The 16,752-nt window shown below is 56.5% G+C and overlaps 8 protein-coding genes across 8 annotated transcripts; 5 read left to right on the top strand and 3 right to left on the bottom strand.

Moving 5' to 3' along the window:
• Positions 1 to 297: 297 nt before the first annotated feature.
• Positions 298 to 1,332, top strand: B0H18DRAFT_1123272 (uncharacterized protein; the record flags this gene model as incomplete). The annotated part of the gene is made up of 2 exons (XM_048034662.1): positions 298 to 1,254; positions 1,309 to 1,332. 2 exons carry the CDS (start codon positions 298 to 300, stop codon positions 1,330 to 1,332), a joined length of 981 nt encoding a protein of 326 aa, XP_047888680.1.
• A 232-nt stretch (positions 1,333 to 1,564) lies between these two features.
• On the bottom strand, positions 1,565 to 2,673 carry B0H18DRAFT_883238 (uncharacterized protein; the record flags this gene model as incomplete). Its single annotated transcript, XM_048040961.1, has 5 exons — positions 1,565 to 1,854; positions 1,906 to 2,064; positions 2,117 to 2,303; positions 2,351 to 2,390; positions 2,477 to 2,673. 5 exons carry the CDS (start codon positions 2,671 to 2,673, stop codon positions 1,565 to 1,567), a joined length of 873 nt encoding a protein of 290 aa, XP_047888679.1.
• A 347-nt stretch (positions 2,674 to 3,020) lies between these two features.
• Positions 3,021 to 4,800, top strand: B0H18DRAFT_1032681 (kinase-like domain-containing protein). Its single transcript, XM_048030134.1, has 4 exons — positions 3,021 to 3,097; positions 3,157 to 3,332; positions 3,383 to 4,602; positions 4,658 to 4,800. Exons 2-3 carry the CDS (start codon positions 3,164 to 3,166, stop codon positions 4,426 to 4,428), a joined length of 1,215 nt encoding a protein of 404 aa, XP_047888678.1. The 5' UTR covers positions 3,021 to 3,097; positions 3,157 to 3,163; the 3' UTR covers positions 4,429 to 4,602; positions 4,658 to 4,800.
• Positions 4,649 to 5,642, top strand: B0H18DRAFT_683647 (uncharacterized protein). Its single transcript, XM_048039154.1, has 2 exons — positions 4,649 to 5,012; positions 5,061 to 5,642. The coding sequence occupies exon 2, from the start codon at positions 5,061 to 5,063 to the stop codon at positions 5,463 to 5,465; it is 405 nt and encodes a 134-aa protein (XP_047888677.1). The 5' UTR covers positions 4,649 to 5,012; the 3' UTR covers positions 5,466 to 5,642.
• A 235-nt stretch (positions 5,643 to 5,877) lies between these two features.
• B0H18DRAFT_1123268 (WD40 repeat-like protein) lies at positions 5,878 to 7,875 on the top strand (the record flags this gene model as incomplete). The annotated part of the gene is made up of 6 exons (XM_048034661.1): positions 5,878 to 6,223; positions 6,277 to 6,386; positions 6,439 to 6,786; positions 6,835 to 7,265; positions 7,329 to 7,495; positions 7,550 to 7,875. 6 exons carry the CDS (start codon positions 5,878 to 5,880, stop codon positions 7,873 to 7,875), a joined length of 1,728 nt encoding a protein of 575 aa, XP_047888676.1.
• A 571-nt stretch (positions 7,876 to 8,446) lies between these two features.
• On the bottom strand, positions 8,447 to 9,672 carry B0H18DRAFT_683622 (uncharacterized protein). Its single transcript, XM_048039153.1, has 2 exons — positions 8,582 to 9,672; positions 8,447 to 8,521 (listed from the first exon to the last, which is right to left on the bottom strand). The coding sequence occupies exons 1-2, from the start codon at positions 9,554 to 9,556 to the stop codon at positions 8,498 to 8,500; spliced, it is 999 nt and encodes a 332-aa protein (XP_047888675.1). The 5' UTR covers positions 9,557 to 9,672; the 3' UTR covers positions 8,447 to 8,497.
• Positions 9,673 to 10,214: 542 nt separating this feature from the next.
• B0H18DRAFT_883247 (uncharacterized protein) lies at positions 10,215 to 11,647 on the top strand (the record flags this gene model as incomplete). Its single annotated transcript, XM_048040963.1, has 4 exons — positions 10,215 to 10,462; positions 10,519 to 10,765; positions 10,827 to 11,105; positions 11,156 to 11,647. 4 exons carry the CDS (start codon positions 10,215 to 10,217, stop codon positions 11,645 to 11,647), a joined length of 1,266 nt encoding a protein of 421 aa, XP_047888674.1.
• Positions 11,648 to 14,118: 2,471 nt separating this feature from the next.
• B0H18DRAFT_883227 (copper fist DNA binding domain-containing protein) lies at positions 14,119 to 14,421 on the bottom strand (the record flags this gene model as incomplete). The annotated part of the gene is made up of 2 exons (XM_048040960.1): positions 14,119 to 14,338; positions 14,396 to 14,421. Coding segments are annotated over 2 exons (246 nt in total), but the record flags the coding sequence as incomplete, so codon positions are not given.
• Between the last annotated feature and the right edge of the window lie 2,331 nt (positions 14,422 to 16,752).

Here is a 16,752-nt window from a genome sequence, read left to right as displayed (position 1 = left end):
ATCAGAGTAGCCTGAGTAAGGTGAGGATGCCCCGTCACCTTTGCCGTATACTTCAGTTATAGACTCCATATGCATCGCATTGACATACAAAAATATAGCTGACCATCTACGGGCCGATTGACGTACTAGCAAGACGACTCGAGCGTCCGAGTCCTCCCCTGAGTCCGTCCAAGGTAGTCTCGGTGCTTGTCTACTTTCATTCTTGGCTCATCTTTCATTGCGTATATACAGTGACAAAAGAGCCACATCGCTTGCGCACCACGCCTCAAACGATAGCACTTCGACGATATTGACAACATGACTGACGCAGCAGAAGACGGCACTTCATCCGCTGCTCAAGTCACGGTCGCTTCACCGCCGTTCGACAATCCCGACGCTGATCTGATCATCCGCACGCTGGACCATGTCGATTTCCACGTCTACAAGATAATACTCACACATGCCTCCTCGGTCTTCGCCGACATGGCGGCCTTGCCGACGGCTCCCGACACTGACTCAAGGGTAGTTGAGGTCACAGAGAGCAGTGTTGTGTGGGATTGCATCCTTCGCATCTGCTATCCCACCGTACTACCTGCGATCGTCCCGGATCAGCTCTGGCCGTTACTCGAGGCTGCCAAGAAGTACGATATGGCCTGTGTGCGCAACACCGTGGTGAAGGAAATGTCTACACCCCGCATGCTAGAGCAAGAGACGCTGCGCGTCTACATGCTCGCATGCAGCTACGGATTCAATGACGTCGCTGCTGCAGCGGCCAGGGTTAGTCTTCGCCAGACACTCGAGGCGAGGTCATCTGTACCCGAGCTGCGCTCTGCGACATCAGCCGCCTACTTCAACCTGCTGCAATACCGTCAGGAGTGCGTGAAGGCGGCCATATCCATTGCGGAGGACGAACGGTTCCTCCTTAACAATAGATGGGACGGGATGGTATCGGAGGAAGTGCCAGATTGGATCGTGCGCCGATCCGGACCCGGCCCGGGAGTACCTGAACAGCACCATCATGCAGATTGTGCCCAAGGAACCGCATATGTCACGAAATACACATCATACCGCAGCACGTTTGACGACTACATGGCCCAGTCTACTGAAAGACTCAAAGCTCACCCTCACGGCGACGCAGTCTTGGACCCAGTCCTCATCGCCACTACGGTGCAAGCAGCTGCGTTATGCAGCATATGTAGAAAAGATAGTGATGCCAGTGAAATCAGTCATTTCATTAAATTCCATGCAGCCCAGATAGATGCGGCTATCGCGAAGGTAAGTCAGCAAGGTTTTGAAAGTACTTGCTCCCTGACGGGGTTTCTTCCACAGGTAGTACTCGTTGTGGAGTCCTGAAGGAGCGGTATCACAGGAATACAGTTTCTCGGAGTGGTATCTGTATGACTCTTGGAAAAAAATATGTACCATGACAAGCTCGTTTCAAGTGAGTACTGAGTACTTGTACAACGGTGCTCGAGCTTGGTTTTGTTACCAGGACGTGAGTGCATGATGCAACCGCCATTCTTTCCATTGATATGGCATTCAGGACACCACGCCGAGCATCGAAGAAGCTCCCTGCAATTGCACACTATGGCGGGAATACGGATGCCATCAGTCGCTCCGCAAGAATATCATGTACATGCGTTGAGAGGTGCAATCCGTCCGTCCAGATCCCACCACCCTCGGCCGTCGCGTCGTCTTCGGTGAAGTCGAACTCGCACGGGTCGTCCAGCACCTCAGTCAGCACTCGATGTGACGAGAACAGGAGTGTTGTCGCCTGCTCGGTGCTAGTCCCAAACTCGGTTGTCTGTGCCAGCAGCGCATCATTCCACGTCCTGACACGTTCTTCTGCCTCGTCTGAGGTCTCACAGTCAATCGCTACGAGTCAGATGTTAGCGAAGTAGGGAAGGGCAATTCGAATGACTGCACCTTGCGGCGAACGATCAGTAGGTGGGACGTCGATGAAGACAAAGTTCCGAGCCCTGGCTTTGATGTATAGATCGTGAACGCCGTCGAATAGCGTCTCCACAATGGACTCCAGATCATCGGGTTCGGAATTTCCGCAGTCATTAATACCTAAGAACAGGACTTTACATGCGCGTCAGTGTGCTGGCCATACAAAGCGCATGAGAACACGAACAATATACGGTCTTCTCCGGATCAAGTGTAGGTATCCCACTGTAAATATCTTTCTTCGGTGGACAGAGGTCGAAGAAGCTTGAAAATTGGGTTGAGAAGTCATACTCAGCGGTCGCGCCAGGAAAAGCGAAGTTGTGTATCCTGATCGGTGCGTCTCGTCTCTGAAGTCGCTTCCCCAGATGGCCGACCTGGTATAGTATCAGCAGCAGCAGAGGACCACTGGCTAACACCATACCCATGTTCTTCCATCATCCGATTTACTGTACGAGTCGCCGCTGGAGTGCAAGTTAGGGTGAGCTCTAGTACTACTGCGTGTGACAGCTCGGCACACTAGCTTGAATGAAGGATGACTAGGACTCACAAGACGACGACGTTCTCGAGAGCCGATCGATCACACCAGTGAGAGCCCGCGCACACTATTGGGACATATCCTGCCGTAGGTGGCCGCGTGAGTAGCGTCCGTATGAGATAGGTTTCGGACGAACGAGAAATGCTAGGAGGCACTTGTGGCGGGGGCGTTTTGTCTCGTTCCACGGATAGACAATTTTGCACTTTCATTCTCTTATTAGACTGATCTACCGACTTGGCGTCATCGTAGTCTGGATGGTACTCGGATCGTCCAATTTCTCCGTCGAGGTGTGGTCCGTCATGCTCCGCGTACGCCCTGGCACCCGGCTGCAGCGAGCCTGAGCGTACGACTTCACTCGAGAGAACGCATTTGCGCTTATCGGGGGCCATAAGCAAATGTTATGATTTGCAAAGAGCAGCCTGCCAGTGCAAATGATCATGAAGGAAAGTTAGAACGACGACGCCGGTTGCCATATTCAACTTGTGCGCACGTGCTGACCTGAATCCGGACGACAGCTTACGTATACGTGTTGTGACCGCCACTGACACCGAGGTTCCCTGAACACGGTCACGCAAACTTGGCTTTGTACCACGAACGTATGCAGTACTAGTAGTACCGTGGCACAGTGTACCGGCACGTATTTTCTACGGCTTATCAGCTCCCTTCGGTCTTTTGACATCGTTCTCAATCAGTCTTCCCATGGCCGAGCGTCGCTACAGTCATCTCAATGTCACTGTGCTGGCACACATCAACAGGGCCCTAGAGGACGACCCCGCAGCTGATCTAGAAGCTACATTGAGCAAGCTATGTACCTCATACGCTAAAATACGCCGTTCAATCGAGGCGCGAGAAGCAAAGCGACGGACAGGTGAGTATACTGTTCACTCCGCCCAATCCTAACATTCACTCTCGCGGCAGAAAGCAGTGAGCCACTGGTGCCTTTGCAAGCGGGGGAGCCAGACAAAGCTCCTCCTCGTGTGCTTGAATACCTTGCATCAACTTCGAAGCCCAGACCAGCTGCATCTCGACAGATTTCAGCCGGCTGCCTAGCGCCGCTGCCTTCAATCCATTTCCCTTTCCCGTGCCCCCTGCCACACTCCATAATCTACCCGCTCTCCCCCGTAGTCTGCCAACTTCTCGAGATTTGGGATGCGTCTGTATCTGATCTCTCAGCGACTATTGTTGGGCATGCACTGTCTGGCACACTCCTCTGGGAACATTCTGTTCGCGCCGTAATCCAGATTGGCGAGAACGTGGTTGTGAAGGTTGCCCAGTCACAGTACTTCAATCACGACGAGCACGGGGTTCTACAGTTCGTGGAAGAGCATTTCCCGAGCATCGCAGCACCGCGTGCTCTCGGATTGGTAACCGTGGGGTCAACGTCCTTCATGTTCATGACCCTCGTACCCGGCACCACACTGGAGAAGCGTTGGCCCTCGCTGTCTGCGGAGACAAAGCTGCGCATTCGTGATCTTCTAGATGAGACCGTCGCCACTTTCCGCCAACTGGAATCTCCGTGTGGCGCCCCACTCGGCTCTCCTGTCGGTCGCCGGCTCTGCAAGGATGTCCGCAGAGACGATCGAGTCAGCGCGTCGTCCCTGTATTCCGAAGCGCAGTTCAACGACTTCCTCCTAGAGTCACGGTCCTGCCGGGCGGCACCTAACTACAAGAGATGGCTCCGCTCGATGCTAAGCGATGATCACCGCATCGTGTTCACCCACGCGGATCTGCATCAGGGGAATGTGATGGTGGTCGATGGACCGGACGGTGGCGTCGAGCTATCTGGGATCATCGACTGGGAGTCTAGTGGCTTTTACCCGGAGTATTGGGAGCACCTCAAGGCGTTAAACACGCGTTCCATCCAGGACGAGAGCGATTGGTGGGACTTTTTACCTCCGTCGATTTTGGGTTACGATCGCGAGGTCGTTTTGGACCGTGTCATCGAGTCCACTGTGGTGTACTAGCATCTCGCGCTATACCATTTTCTTGTCAGCGCATATAATAGTCGAAGTCATCGATGAACAAGAAGTATGGGCTTGTATTTGGCTTCTGATGAGCGGCATCACTGCAGACCGCTCGACGGCATGGAAAACAAGGACGGTGCCAATGCGAAGACAACATGTTGCAGTGGCGTACTGGTACGACAAGTCTATCTATTTGCTATACATGTCTAGACTACGAAGTTTCAGCTAGGGATCAGCGCCGTTCATCAGCTCGTCCTCCTCGGCGAGTCCTGAGAACGTCTTGACACGAAGTGACTCCTGCCGCTGTCCCCGGCAGATGACAAACTCAGGTGAGTGGTATGAACCTGTACCTTGGATTATACAATTGCCGTGGAGCTATTCCTCAAAGGGTTTGCGTTCCTTCCAAGTATAGTCGTGATCCATGACTCGAAAGAGCGTGGCGAGACCATAGCTTGTCTGGGAAGGCGTGCGGTCGCAGGAGCAGGACATTTAAAAGGGCGATACCAAACAGCCCACTGGCACTCAGTAACCCGCGACGCCACAACGAAAAATCGCAGAGCCCCTCTCGAGTTTGCTACAGCTTTGTGCAAGCCTCCGTTCGGCCCGACTGACTAGGTTTTCTCACTGCGCAGATGGTCCACGCAGAGCTTTCGGTCGTCAGGTACAGGCCACTGGCCCACTCGAAGGCCCATTGGGCCCTCCATCTGCATATTCTCGGCGGTAATGAGTCGAAGCAGCACTTCATCTATCAAGCCAACGGCGAGCCTGGCGCGCTCGCCCTTGACGTCGTAGAGGCGAACCCGATGCAGTCGCAGCGTTTCCGCGAAGAAATTCTCGTCTGCGAAATCGATGGTGAGCGTGCCATCGCCGAGGTCAAGGAGTGCCTGAGGCGGCAACCTATGAGGAACGACATCGTCACTTGGACCTGCCAGGACTGGGTCATGGAGTCCCTCGAGACTCTCAATGACGAGATGCTCGTCGACGAATATCAATATGCTGAGGCAAAGGAGAAGCTCGAGACGGCATATCATAACTGAAGGCTACTATGCATGAATCGCAGCTTCGGAGTGTTCAAGATTACAATTTACTTGTACTACTATACGTTGCTAGGAAATGTCTTGTTCACGACACAGAATACGAGATGCTAGTTTTTTATGTCTACGATAGCGTGGTTCATGTACCATATAAAGTGTAGATTTGTATTTGACTGTTTTATGGACGAAGTAGGAGCTCTTGAGTGCATGAATGTGCGTTTCAACAGAGCTCTTGAGTGCTGACAAACTCGTACAAGTCAGCGATACCTACTCCACGTGGTCCGATCATGGGCGCCTGAGCGAAAAAGTTGCTGAGGCTCCGCCACCAGCGCAGCTTCGTATTGTACGCTCGCGCATCCACCACGCCCTTCGCTAATCCTTGCGACCCTCGCCCTCGGGGTAACACCCGACAAAAATGCCAGACTCCTTCTTTGCAGCACCCAAGACGCGCAAACGCAAACGGTCGCAAGATGCCACCGCCTCTTCCTCCCGACAACCCGGACGCAGCGTTCCCAACAAGCGAAGCAAACAAAAGCCCGGCGCCGCCCCCACACCCAAGAAGCGGAGGGATGAAGAGCTGTCGGACGAGACCCATGACTCGGACGACGTTGGTGGGATTGACGAGATGGACCTGCGCGCACCGGACGTCGACCCGGACGCGTACGAGAGCGGTGAGGAAGACGAAGAGGAGACTCCTGCAGAGAAGCGGCTGCGGCTTGCGAAGATGTATCTCGACGGAGTGAAGCAGGGTCTTGGGCTAGGTGCGTGTACAGTGCCCATCCCTTCCTCCCGGAATCTCATGCTGCACTTTCAGCGGAGGGAGAGGTCGATGCGGCGGAGATCGACCGCGAACTCATCTCGACGCGACTCAAGCAAGACGTCCTCGAGCACTCGGGCAAAGTACATCTGTTTGTAGCAGATAGCGTGCGTCATACACTACCCTATCATATGGTTCTTGCCACTGACGGTCACGCAGTACCAGATTGAGGACGCTCCGTCAATACGAACGCGCGGTCACCGCTTCTCCGTCACAGGGGCTGTTGCGTCTCCGTCCGCACGGTGGTTGTTTACTTCGGGCAAGGAGGGCGCTATCATCAAGTGGGACCTGCACACCGGGCGCAAAGTACACACATTCCTTAAGTGCAGACCCGACAAGGGCAAGGGCAAGGACGTGTCGGGACACACAGACGAGGTATGGGCTCTCGCCGTGAGTCCAGACGGACGATACCTCGCAAGCGGTGGGAAGGACCGACGGGTCGGTGTATGGGACGTTGAGAAGAACGAGTGGGTGAAGGGCTTCACAGGGCACCGAGATCACATCTCTGTACGTCTGCCTTTTCTGCTCTGCGCTCTCTCCTAACCCTTCCCACAGGCACTCGCCTTCCGGAAAGTACAGCCGAACGCTACCACATCCACACAACTCTATTCCGGCTCGTTCGACAGGACGCTTAAGTTGTTCGACCTCACCTCGATGGGCTACGTGGAGACGCTCTTCGGGCACCAGGCCCCGGTGCTCGCGCTCGACGCGCTCCGGAGCGAGACCGCGGTCAGCGCGGGCGGGCGCGACAAGACGGTGCGGTTCTGGAAGATCCCGGAGGAGACGCAGCTCGTCTTCCGCGGCGGGGGTGGGAGCAAATGGAGGGACGACCTGGATGGGATGGACGTCGATGGTGAGGACGAGGAGGGGGAAGGGCGGAGGAAACGGCGCGAGGTGAAGGGGCAGCAGACGAAGTTCGTCGAGGGGAGCATCGAGTGCATCGCCATGATTGACGAGGTCACCTTCGTGAGCGGCGGCGATAGCGGGTGCGCGAATCCGTGTCCTCTGTGCAACTGACCGACCTGACCAGTGCACCCCTCGATCTACAGGTCTTTATCCCTATGGACCACGCAAAAGAAGAAGCCTGTCTTCACGCAGGCGCTCGCGCACGGGATTGACGAGGCACACGTCGACACGGAGGACATGCCCACGGTCCGCAAGCCGCGCTGGGTGACTGCGATCGGGGCCCTGCGGTACTCGGATCTCTTCGCCTCCGGTTCGTTCACTTCCACTTCCCGTTGGTCATGAAGTATTCACGAACGACGTGCAGGTTCGTGGGACGGCTCGGTCCGCCTCTGGAAGCTCGACGCGAAGCTCAAGTCGTTTGCCCTGTTGGGCACGATCCCCGCCCCCGGCGTCGTCAACTCCATCCAGTTCTGCACGCCCGCGCCAGATTTCCATGCCGGCGCCACTTGGGCACGCTCTGCGGAAGATACGGACAAGCCGTCAATTAAGGCCCGTGGCCACGCCCAGGCGAAGACGGTGTTGCTCGTTGCAGGGGTGGGGCATGAGATGCGATTCGGGCGGTGGGTGCAGAGGAAGGGTGAGGGCGTTTTGAACGGCGCACTCGTTGTGGCGTTGCACCCAAGGACATGACATAGTCTGTGGGTCGTGTTGCTTACAGGATAATATTCCGTGGCGAACGATCACTGTCGCGAACTGACAGTGCATGAACACATGGTATCTTTCTTTGATGAGACGACACCCCTGATGGTCAGCGACAAGAGCAGAACCCCCGGAGTCCGGACTGAAAGATGATTACAGTCGGCTTCACGTCAACCTACAATGTGACAATGTTTATTCAGTTCTGCAGGCGCCATAGCGTATACGGACAAGAGCTTGCACTTTCATGCGACAATGGTATCGCCAGAGATGATGCGCTGGGTAGAACTAGAAGGGATACATAGTCACGATGATATCAGGAGGACTGGTACTGTGGTCTGCCGATGGTGGCCCTACTAATGACATCTACATCGCGACAGCTGGTATCTGTACGGTCCTACCGTCGTATACAGCATACATGGAGACACTGGATCGAGTTTCTGAAATACCACCAACTGTTACACAAATCAAACGGGCACTCGTACATACTCGTACAACCATTCAAACAGACTGACCGTGCCCAAGCATATAACAATCTCGAAACTGAAAGAGGCCTTGCGCGTTCTGTGTTCGACTCAACCTGCGACCTATCGTGGAGTCAGAGTGCGCCCATTTTTCACGCCTCTATCTTAAGTTCCACCTGCGTTACAGAGAGCAGTTAGCCTATAGTAGGTGGACATCATGTCCGACGCCTGCTCACCTTGGCTACGGCGGCATCGATGTCGGATGCATGAAACTTGATGAACCGAACAATCTGGTCCGCCTGCTCGTTGGTTCTACAGACTGCGCAGATCGAGGCTTGCTGTACAGTAGCGGCGATTATGTGTGGATCGAGTACGACGGCACCGTGAGGGGTGGCCTCAAGTGCCTCTGCGGAACGCGTGATGTAATCTTCGAAAACGCGGCGAGCTGGACAAAGGATCACATGTATCTGCTTCGAGCCTGTAGGTTGGTATAATTTGTACGTCTTTATCTTCGCCGCAGAGTTAAAACACCGTGGGTCGTGTTTAGGTTCAGTGTTGGGAGGCGATATAGCCCAGCCACACGTGTAGTTTCCCCAGCCCTCACGCCAGAACCCCTTGGACCCCTTGCAGTCGTCCACGAAGGCTGTAGCTGCCTTGACACAGTTGCGACGGTACTGGAGCAAGTTGAAATAGGCAGCCGACGTCACGCAGCGCAGCTCCGGGACCAAGGTGTCCTCGTCAAGTGGTTGACGCAGGCTGGCCCTGGCCGCTGCGATGGCGACATCATGGAGTCCATAGCCACATGCGAGCGCATAGACTCGTAGAGGCGCTTGCTCTAGCATCGTGGAAGCCAACATCTCTCGCCCCGCCGTCTCGCGGACACCTTGCATGGCGTACTTCTTGGCGGCCTCTAGCAACGGCCAGAAGCGATCAGGCGCGATCGCAGCTGGTCGGGCGAAGGGGTAGCACATGCGGAGGATATGGTCCCATACGACGCTGTCTTCGGTGACATCGACCACACCAGACGAGTCGCGCGTCGGCGGTAAGGACATCATATCCGCGAAGATGGGGGAGACCTCTCTGAGGATGAACTTGTGCACGCGGAAATCGACGTGGTCGGACGTCCTGATGATCATGTCTGCATCAGGATTGTCAAAGGGCGGCGAGGCGGTCAGGAAAGTGGGTGCATCCGGTAGAGTCGAATCCGTCATGTCGTTTGGAGTACAGAACAACCCAGTACTGATACGTGTACGCAGCAGCACGTAGCGGGCGGGCGACGATATGTGGGCGGAGATGAGATGCGCGCGCAAAGCGTGGATGTTTTTTGAACCAAGTTAGGAAGGCGCTCGGCCGCTGGCTCTCACGCCCACCTCGATCCTCGCAGTCATCCTGCTGACAGAGTATGTATTTGCTACTACATAACACTCCGCTCCTATGCTCTCTGATTGATATCCAGTCTGCGTCTAAATGCCCGCCTTTCTAAATTTCAAGAGCCAGATTATATAGCATTCTACAAACTTTGGCAATCCTGAGAGGTGGAAGATGTACGTCTCTCCCAGCGGCCTCGATTCGTCGATCGCGTTGCTCACTCGCGCGACGCTTTGTTGGTAGGTACTTGAATTGCGACCGGAGCATACCACTCTCACTATCAGCAACAGAGTAATAGTGGCGTTGCGTGATAGAGAACCACAAGATACTGCTGGCTCGACATGATAGAGGGTCCTCGCACGCCATCCAGTCGAGATCTGACGCGTAGCCGCTCTTGAAATACAGTACATATCAGCAGTCTTCCTGCGACGATGCCAAGACGTCGACTGACCAGTACGCCAGCGAGCATATCCATAGGAGACGTATTATCTGTGCTCCAGGATGACTATCGAAACGTCGCTCGGGTTGCTCCGAGTCGCTGTCGTCGGTGGAGGTCCCGGCGGACTCGCGACGGCTATCGCCTTGTCAAATATACCAAATGTGGAAGTGAAGGTCTACGAGCAGGCAAGTCTCCTGCGAGAGGTCGGGGCTGGTATCAGCATTGGGCAGAATACCTGGAACGTCCTCGAGCTGCTCGGAGTGGCCGACACGCTCACCAGCGGCCATGTCACTGATGTCGTCGGGAACCTGTGAGCTACGCTGCTACTTTTAACGCAGCTGATTGCTGACGCATGTATGCCGCAAGAAATGGCAAGACTGGGGAAGAAATACACCGGCAGGTGAAGACCGCCCCTGTGAAACGCCCACAAATTCGCACCCAGCGGACGAAGCTGCAGTCGGCCCTTCTCGCACATGTCCCGCCTGGTGTCATCGAGCTCTCGAAGAAGCTCACTCGCATCGTGGACATAGGCAACGACGGTGTGGAACTGCACTTCAAAGACGGTACAGTGGCCACAGCCGATCTGGTCGTTGGTGCAGACGGCATTCGCTCGGTGAGTCGCATTTTGCCATTATCTGTAATCCCCGCCATCCGTCTTGACATAACGACTGCAGGTGGTCCGGGATGCCGCGTGGCCTGACTACGAGATCAAGTTCACCGGTACCACCATCTGGAGAGCGCTTTTGCCATGGGACGACGTCGTGAAGCAGGACCCTCGCTTCGCCACGACCGCATGGTGGCACGGTCCTACGTCCCACGTCTGGTTCTCTCCCGTTGGAGAAGGCCTTGGTGAGATCGCCGCGCGGAGCTGGCAAGACCCTGCTGTGCACAGCGCCGACAAGGTCAGCTGGGGCGTCCCAGTCGGAAACGCGTACGTCGAGTCTCACTTCGAGGTAGGCTTCCCCTGTCAGAGCTTGTCCGTCTCATGCTGATCTGGCGATAGGAGTACCTCCCACAGATCCGCGAGGTGATCAGCTGGGTGAAGGAGGGCGACTGGAGGGAGTTCGCGGCCTTCGCGGGCCCGGAGCTGTCGAAGCTCACCGCGTGGGACGACAAGGTCGTCCTCGTCGGCGACTCGTCGCACGCGCTGTCCGGCGCGTTCGGCTCGGGCGCGGGCTTCGCCATGGAGGACGGCTGGGTGCTCGCGCAGGCGCTGCGGCACTACCGGAACGACGTCCACCGCGCGCTCCCCCTGTTCGACCGCATCCGCCTCCCGTACTACGCGCGCATGTACGCGCATCTCCAGGGCCAGGCCGCGCAGCGCGCCGCGAAGCTGGCGGAGCTCGGGGAATCGCCGTCTTATGACGATCGCGTTAGGGTCAAGATCATCAAGGACGGCGGGAGCGACATGTCTTGGATATATGGCAACCACATTGGTAGGGTATGGGAGGACGCGATCAGTGCGTTGGAACAGGGGCAGACGGAAGACACTTGACTTGTACAGCTTAGAGTTGGAAGATTCAAGGGCTCACAGTCTTGTCCGAGGCAGTGTAACGGGTGCGGTCTTATCATATGGGCACTGCATGGAGACTTTATGCTGATTCGTACGTTGAGCAGACAACGGCTTGCATTAGATTGAACGATGACGCGTCGTTCTTTGATCAGGAGGGCAGAATACACTTGGTTTGTGTTCCCAGTGGAACTCACCATGAGCGTACGGCGGTCAGACTGGTTGGGACTACCCGACTGGAAGATACGAGCATAGACGATATCTGTGAGCAGCGGCAGGTCCATCACTCCCTGCGCGTGATGCTCCCCAGGGTACTTCGCACTCGAAGGGCTAGATGATTACCAATCCGAAGATCTTCCCGCCCTATATCTGTCCACACGGAGTGACAGGGAGTGACACCGTGTCTCGTCGATCTGGTAACATCTTAAATAACTTGGGAATCAATCAGGTTGATGTATGCAAGATGCAAGATGGGCCTCGGGTTGAAGGTGTGGATGTCTTGAGATCGACTCGCTAGTCTGACAGTCCCGCATAGCAGCATAAGAAGACGATGGCAACGAGCACGACTGGCGTCACGCCATCGAGGTCAAGCCACGCAGTAGCGACAATTGCAAGATCATGACTTGTATACAAGACCTGCATGACTACATCTACATCCCACGCCATCAGGAAGTCCGCATTGTCCACAGCGGGTCTCTACCGAGGTGGTAGCACTTTTGTTCCACAACTACACACATACCATTCACTTCTGAATCACCGGCTCGAGCAGCAACTCCCGGACGCGCTCAGAGGACTCGGTATTCCAAGCACGGATCTGAGGATGACGATGTCGACGAGTGCGAGAGGCCTGCAGACGACTGCGACGACTGCGACGACGCACGGCTGAGGTTTACCCTGGATACAGTGAGTGTCTGCGCCTGCACATTCCAGTCAACAACACCGCTCGTACCAGGTACGTTCGCGCCTTCAAGTTGCATCATCCACGCGTCCGTGACAGGCTGCGGCTGCGCTATGGTCCCACCCTGTCTACGACCCAGCACAGACGAGGAAGCGGTGGCTCGCGATGGCGGGACGCAACAGCCGCCACGCTCTCCACTCACCGCGAACGTGAGTCTTCCGCCCTCTCCGACCCCTGCGCCATGCTGGCACAAGTGGCCCTCACATGCGCACCCCTGACAACACCCACAGCACTCCCTTGGACACGAGCACAAACCTGGCGGGCACTGGCACCGACCGCCGCAGCATCCCGTCTCCGCCTGGGCAAGCTCGTCCCACTCGCCCTGCACAGGCCGCGAGCGCGTGCGGGCGTCGTGCAAGTCGTTCCAAAGCGCGTACGTTTGCAGGAGCGTCGGGTCATAGGGCACAACGGCTTCAGCCCGGTGCACGGGGCCAGAGGGTTGTGGTGAGAATGATGGATTCGCAGTTTGTCGTCGCATACCTAGCATGGACGACGGCGTGGATTGTAGCACGGGCTGAGTTGGCATCGCCGCCTCGGACTGGGGCTGCATCTGCGGCTCAGCAACGGTCATCTGGCGCAACCACTCGTCTACATTCTGCGCCTGGGTGTCCTCGTATGTCATGCCAGGTACTTCAGGCGGGATCGCGAGCATTGCGCATTCAAGACAGGCGATACAAGTGTTTGGGTTGGCGCATGTCGCGCCCGGGAGCACGTCGCGCCCGCGGTGCTCGAAGCAGCCAAGGCATGCGCAAGTGGGACCGCAGCCGCAGAGGGAAATGTTTGCGAACGGGGACGCACTCGGCGACGGTGAGCTGAACGCCGGCCACGGTTGGAAGTCCGGGAGGGCCGCAGTGGGGTCGGAGGGTTCGTTGGTAGGCGAGATTGTGCTCTGGTAAGTCACGGATTGGCTGCCGCATTGATCGCTTGTGTATGTCTCTTCGTACGCCCTGCCGTAAGGGCTGTAGTGTTGGTCGTGGGACGTCCGGCGCCCGCCAGGCAGATGGGAAGGAATCGCGGAGGGGACATGCGCAGTCCGGAACGATACTGAGGGTTCTGGCGGGGGCGGCCGAGGTAGAACTGGGCGGTGTCCTGCTGCGTGCGCCGACGCGACGATCCCGGCGGGCCCAGCAACTGGTGGCTCCCTTGAACTTTTCGAGGACGAGTCCTGTTCCGCGTTTCCGTGAAGGGGTCGCGCCCGGGTTTTGCCCTTGTTGCGTGGTGCGCGGGGAGTCGTGCAGTTGCACGGTCCGCTGTGATCACATTCGCAGGGAACATGGCCTGCAGCGTATCAGTTGTACTATGCGATCAACGACACCGTACGACGACGGCACATACTGAGCTCGGAATCTGAGCCGTCCGACAATGCGACCAACATTTCCAGCGCTTCGGGGGATAGCCCGCTGGGAAACGCGGCGCTCGCCGGCACCTTCGAGGCACCTAAAACGTACAAAGAGCGATGGGCCTTGACGATCAGTCTCACGTCAAGGCGCCTGCTATGTTACGGGAAATCACCTTTTCTCATAGTCGATGGCCCCGCGGCGTCGGGCGCGTTGTCGATTTTGGACGCGCACATGCACTTGACGTGCAGCTGCTTGGTTTTGCGGAGCTCACGGCAGTGCTCGCATTGCGTCGCCGGGCGGCCCTTTTTCTTGATCTCGTACAGCGGGCGGTCTGTGTGCTTACATGTGGACGAGCGGTGGCCTTTGATGCACGTCTCGCTACATCGCAGCAGGGGTTAGATTCGTATGCGCACGAGTGATCATTGGCTGTCGCACCATGCGTATTTCTTGTTACCGACGAAGACCTAAGAGGTAATGAGCAAGTCCACTCGTAAACGTATCAGACGTCGATGCAAACTATGTCTTCTCAGCTTTCAGGAAGAAGTTGAGGATATAAGGACGGGCAAAAGGTGGGTGACTCGATGGGTTGAGCAGGTAAATGAGTAGGTTAGAGAAGCGAGGCGTCCCAGACGGAGAGTGCGGGCACTCTCGTGCGCCCGTGACGCTCAAGCGTATGTTATTGCGACACGAGGACGGTCAATGATCTCGCTGTGTTTGTGTACAACACCATGGGTAACAACGAAGATGGCGGGAGGAATGACGGGCCTCTAACCACTTGCCTCCTCCTCATATACTCGGTGTCACCGCCACCCGGACACAGCACGCCTAGATACGGATCGCGGGCCGCTACGCATCGCCGCCCAAGTGGCGAATTTAACGCGTCGAGCGACCGAGGGCAGTGCCCCGATAGTACCGGAGATGTGTGGCCACATTGCACGGAGCATCGCGAGAACAGCTCTGATACCGCTGGAAAAGCTGACACGACAGGAAAAGCAGTGGGATAGTGACCTGTGGGAGGTGAATGCGCGGTTGGTAGTAGCCGCGTCGACTGCCTCGTGTAAAGGAGCATAAGCCACCGTCCCAAAGACGTTAGTACAGATGGAGTGAAGAAGATGCAGAGAGTGCCGGCGAGCAGCCCATTTTGGTAGCAAACGTGCCCACTTCCAGTGCCACTAGTCCCAGAACTCTGCGGAACGGAGCAGCTCAGCAAACAGCCTGTATCTAGTCTACTTTTCGACGCGCTCCCTTGTCGACAGGTCGGTATTTTCAGTCGCAGTCTGAATGTGCGCTGTGGATCGCCGGCGGAGCCTCAAGTGCGTGGCCGAGCTTGTGGCGGGTGCCTCTGCGTGCAGTTGCTTCAGTCGCGCACTAGCTCGTCGTCTTGTGCGCTGCTCCTCGTCAGCTCGACAATACCAACTTACACCGCTATCTGCCGCTTCTTGATACGAGAAGATGCTCTTCAGCCAAGAGTTCGAACGTTCACGCCTTGATTGCGACAAGTAACGAAAGGTCTGTCCCTCGCCGCCCGTCTGCGACCTGATACTGTTTACAGTCTGGATAGTTCATCAAGCGAGTTTGGTGTGTAGCGACGTAACTGGAACACCGCGTTTGGGCTCGCCGTTCGTTCGGTCCCTCATCTATTACCCGAGCCTTTGGCCGGTCCCACTCGCACTGTCTCGCCTGCACTCCCTGGCATGTTCTCGTGCGGAATCTTCCTCTCGGCATGCCCTCTTACATATATGGCCGGATTCTCGCTTGCCTCGGTATGGTTCTGCCCTCTGGCACAGCTGTTAGCTAACTCGCCCCGAGATCAGTTGCTGGACCGACAGAAGGCGGTACCTCCTGGCGCTGTGCGGCTCTAGCGACACGCTGCCCGGCCGCGCGAAATCAGCCATCACAGCTTAAGTCGAGCTTCGGGGACAAGACGACAATGATCGTGGTATGCACGGGATGAAGGAATCGCCAAGGAAGAAGGGACGGCGAAGGTAAGTACAGTAAATTCGAAGCTTCGAAGTCGAAGTACGCCCCTGCTAGCGACCGTTAACACGCAGACTCATCTGTCTGCCCGCACGCGCGTCCACTCGCGCGTTCAAATGCCCGTCCGCCAATCCACACACTCCCGCACGTTCGCCCGCTCGCCCATACAGTTGTTTACCCACCCCTGCGCCCAACGGCCTAGCCGCCCGCCCGTGCGCCTGGTTCCCCGCGCGTCCATGCACCCGACCACCCGCGCGCACGCCCACTCATCTGCCCGCGCACTCGCCCATCTAGCTGCAAACATATCCCCTGGCTCCTCCGCCTGCACGCTCGCCCGTCTGGCAGCGCACCTACTGTGCCACCCGCCAGCTCGGCCACCCGACTGCCCGCCTGCCTTCTCACCAGCCTGCTCCATTGTATGGCAACTCAGTCGTTTCTGTACCTGCCTACTCGCGTGTCCACGTCTTCGCCTGCGCTCTCACTAAGCCACTCACAGGAATATATTTTTGTGTAATCTACTTTTCGCTGGATTCAGTGCACCTGCTTGGTGCTGTTTGATGTCATCAACACATAAGTAACCGAGGATGCTGTAAAGAGGGCGTGTACAGCGACATCGCGGACTGCATTGCAGAACGCGTAATAACAGATTATAATGACCGAGACGCGCCTCGGACGCGTCAGAGCGCGTTGTGCCGTCGTATTTGTACATAGTCGTGACGTGCCGAGCGGCTGATGGCGATGTGAAACCGACCTCCAGACAACAGGGGGGTATCAAAAGCAGACGTTAGACAAGAATATCCGGAGCGCGCGCAGGT

Source organism: Fomitopsis serialis (assembly GCF_022376445.1).
Source record: "Fomitopsis serialis strain Sig1Antser10 chromosome Unknown B0H18scaffold_94, whole genome shotgun sequence".
Lineage (NCBI taxonomy): Eukaryota > Fungi > Basidiomycota > Agaricomycetes > Polyporales > Fomitopsidaceae > Fomitopsis > Fomitopsis serialis.
This window is presented reverse-complemented; position numbering and strand designations above follow the sequence as displayed.

Coding starts and splice junctions, on each gene's coding strand:
- B0H18DRAFT_1032681 (XM_048030134.1), top strand. CDS start 3,164: ATGGCCGAGCGTCGCTACAGTCATCTCAATGTCACTGTGCTGGCACAC. Junction 3,333..3,382: donor AGAAGCAAAGCGACGGACAG/GTGAGTATACTG, acceptor CTCTCGCGGCAG/AAAGCAGTGAGCCACTGGTG.
- B0H18DRAFT_683647 (XM_048039154.1), top strand. CDS start 5,061: ATGGTCCACGCAGAGCTTTCGGTCGTCAGGTACAGGCCACTGGCCCAC.
- B0H18DRAFT_683622 (XM_048039153.1), bottom strand. CDS start 9,556: ATGACGGATTCGACTCTACCGGATGCACCCACTTTCCTGACCGCCTCG. Junction 8,522..8,581: donor TCGATGCCGCCGTAGCCAAG/GTGAGCAGGCGT, acceptor TCTGTAACGCAG/GTGGAACTTAAGATAGAGGC.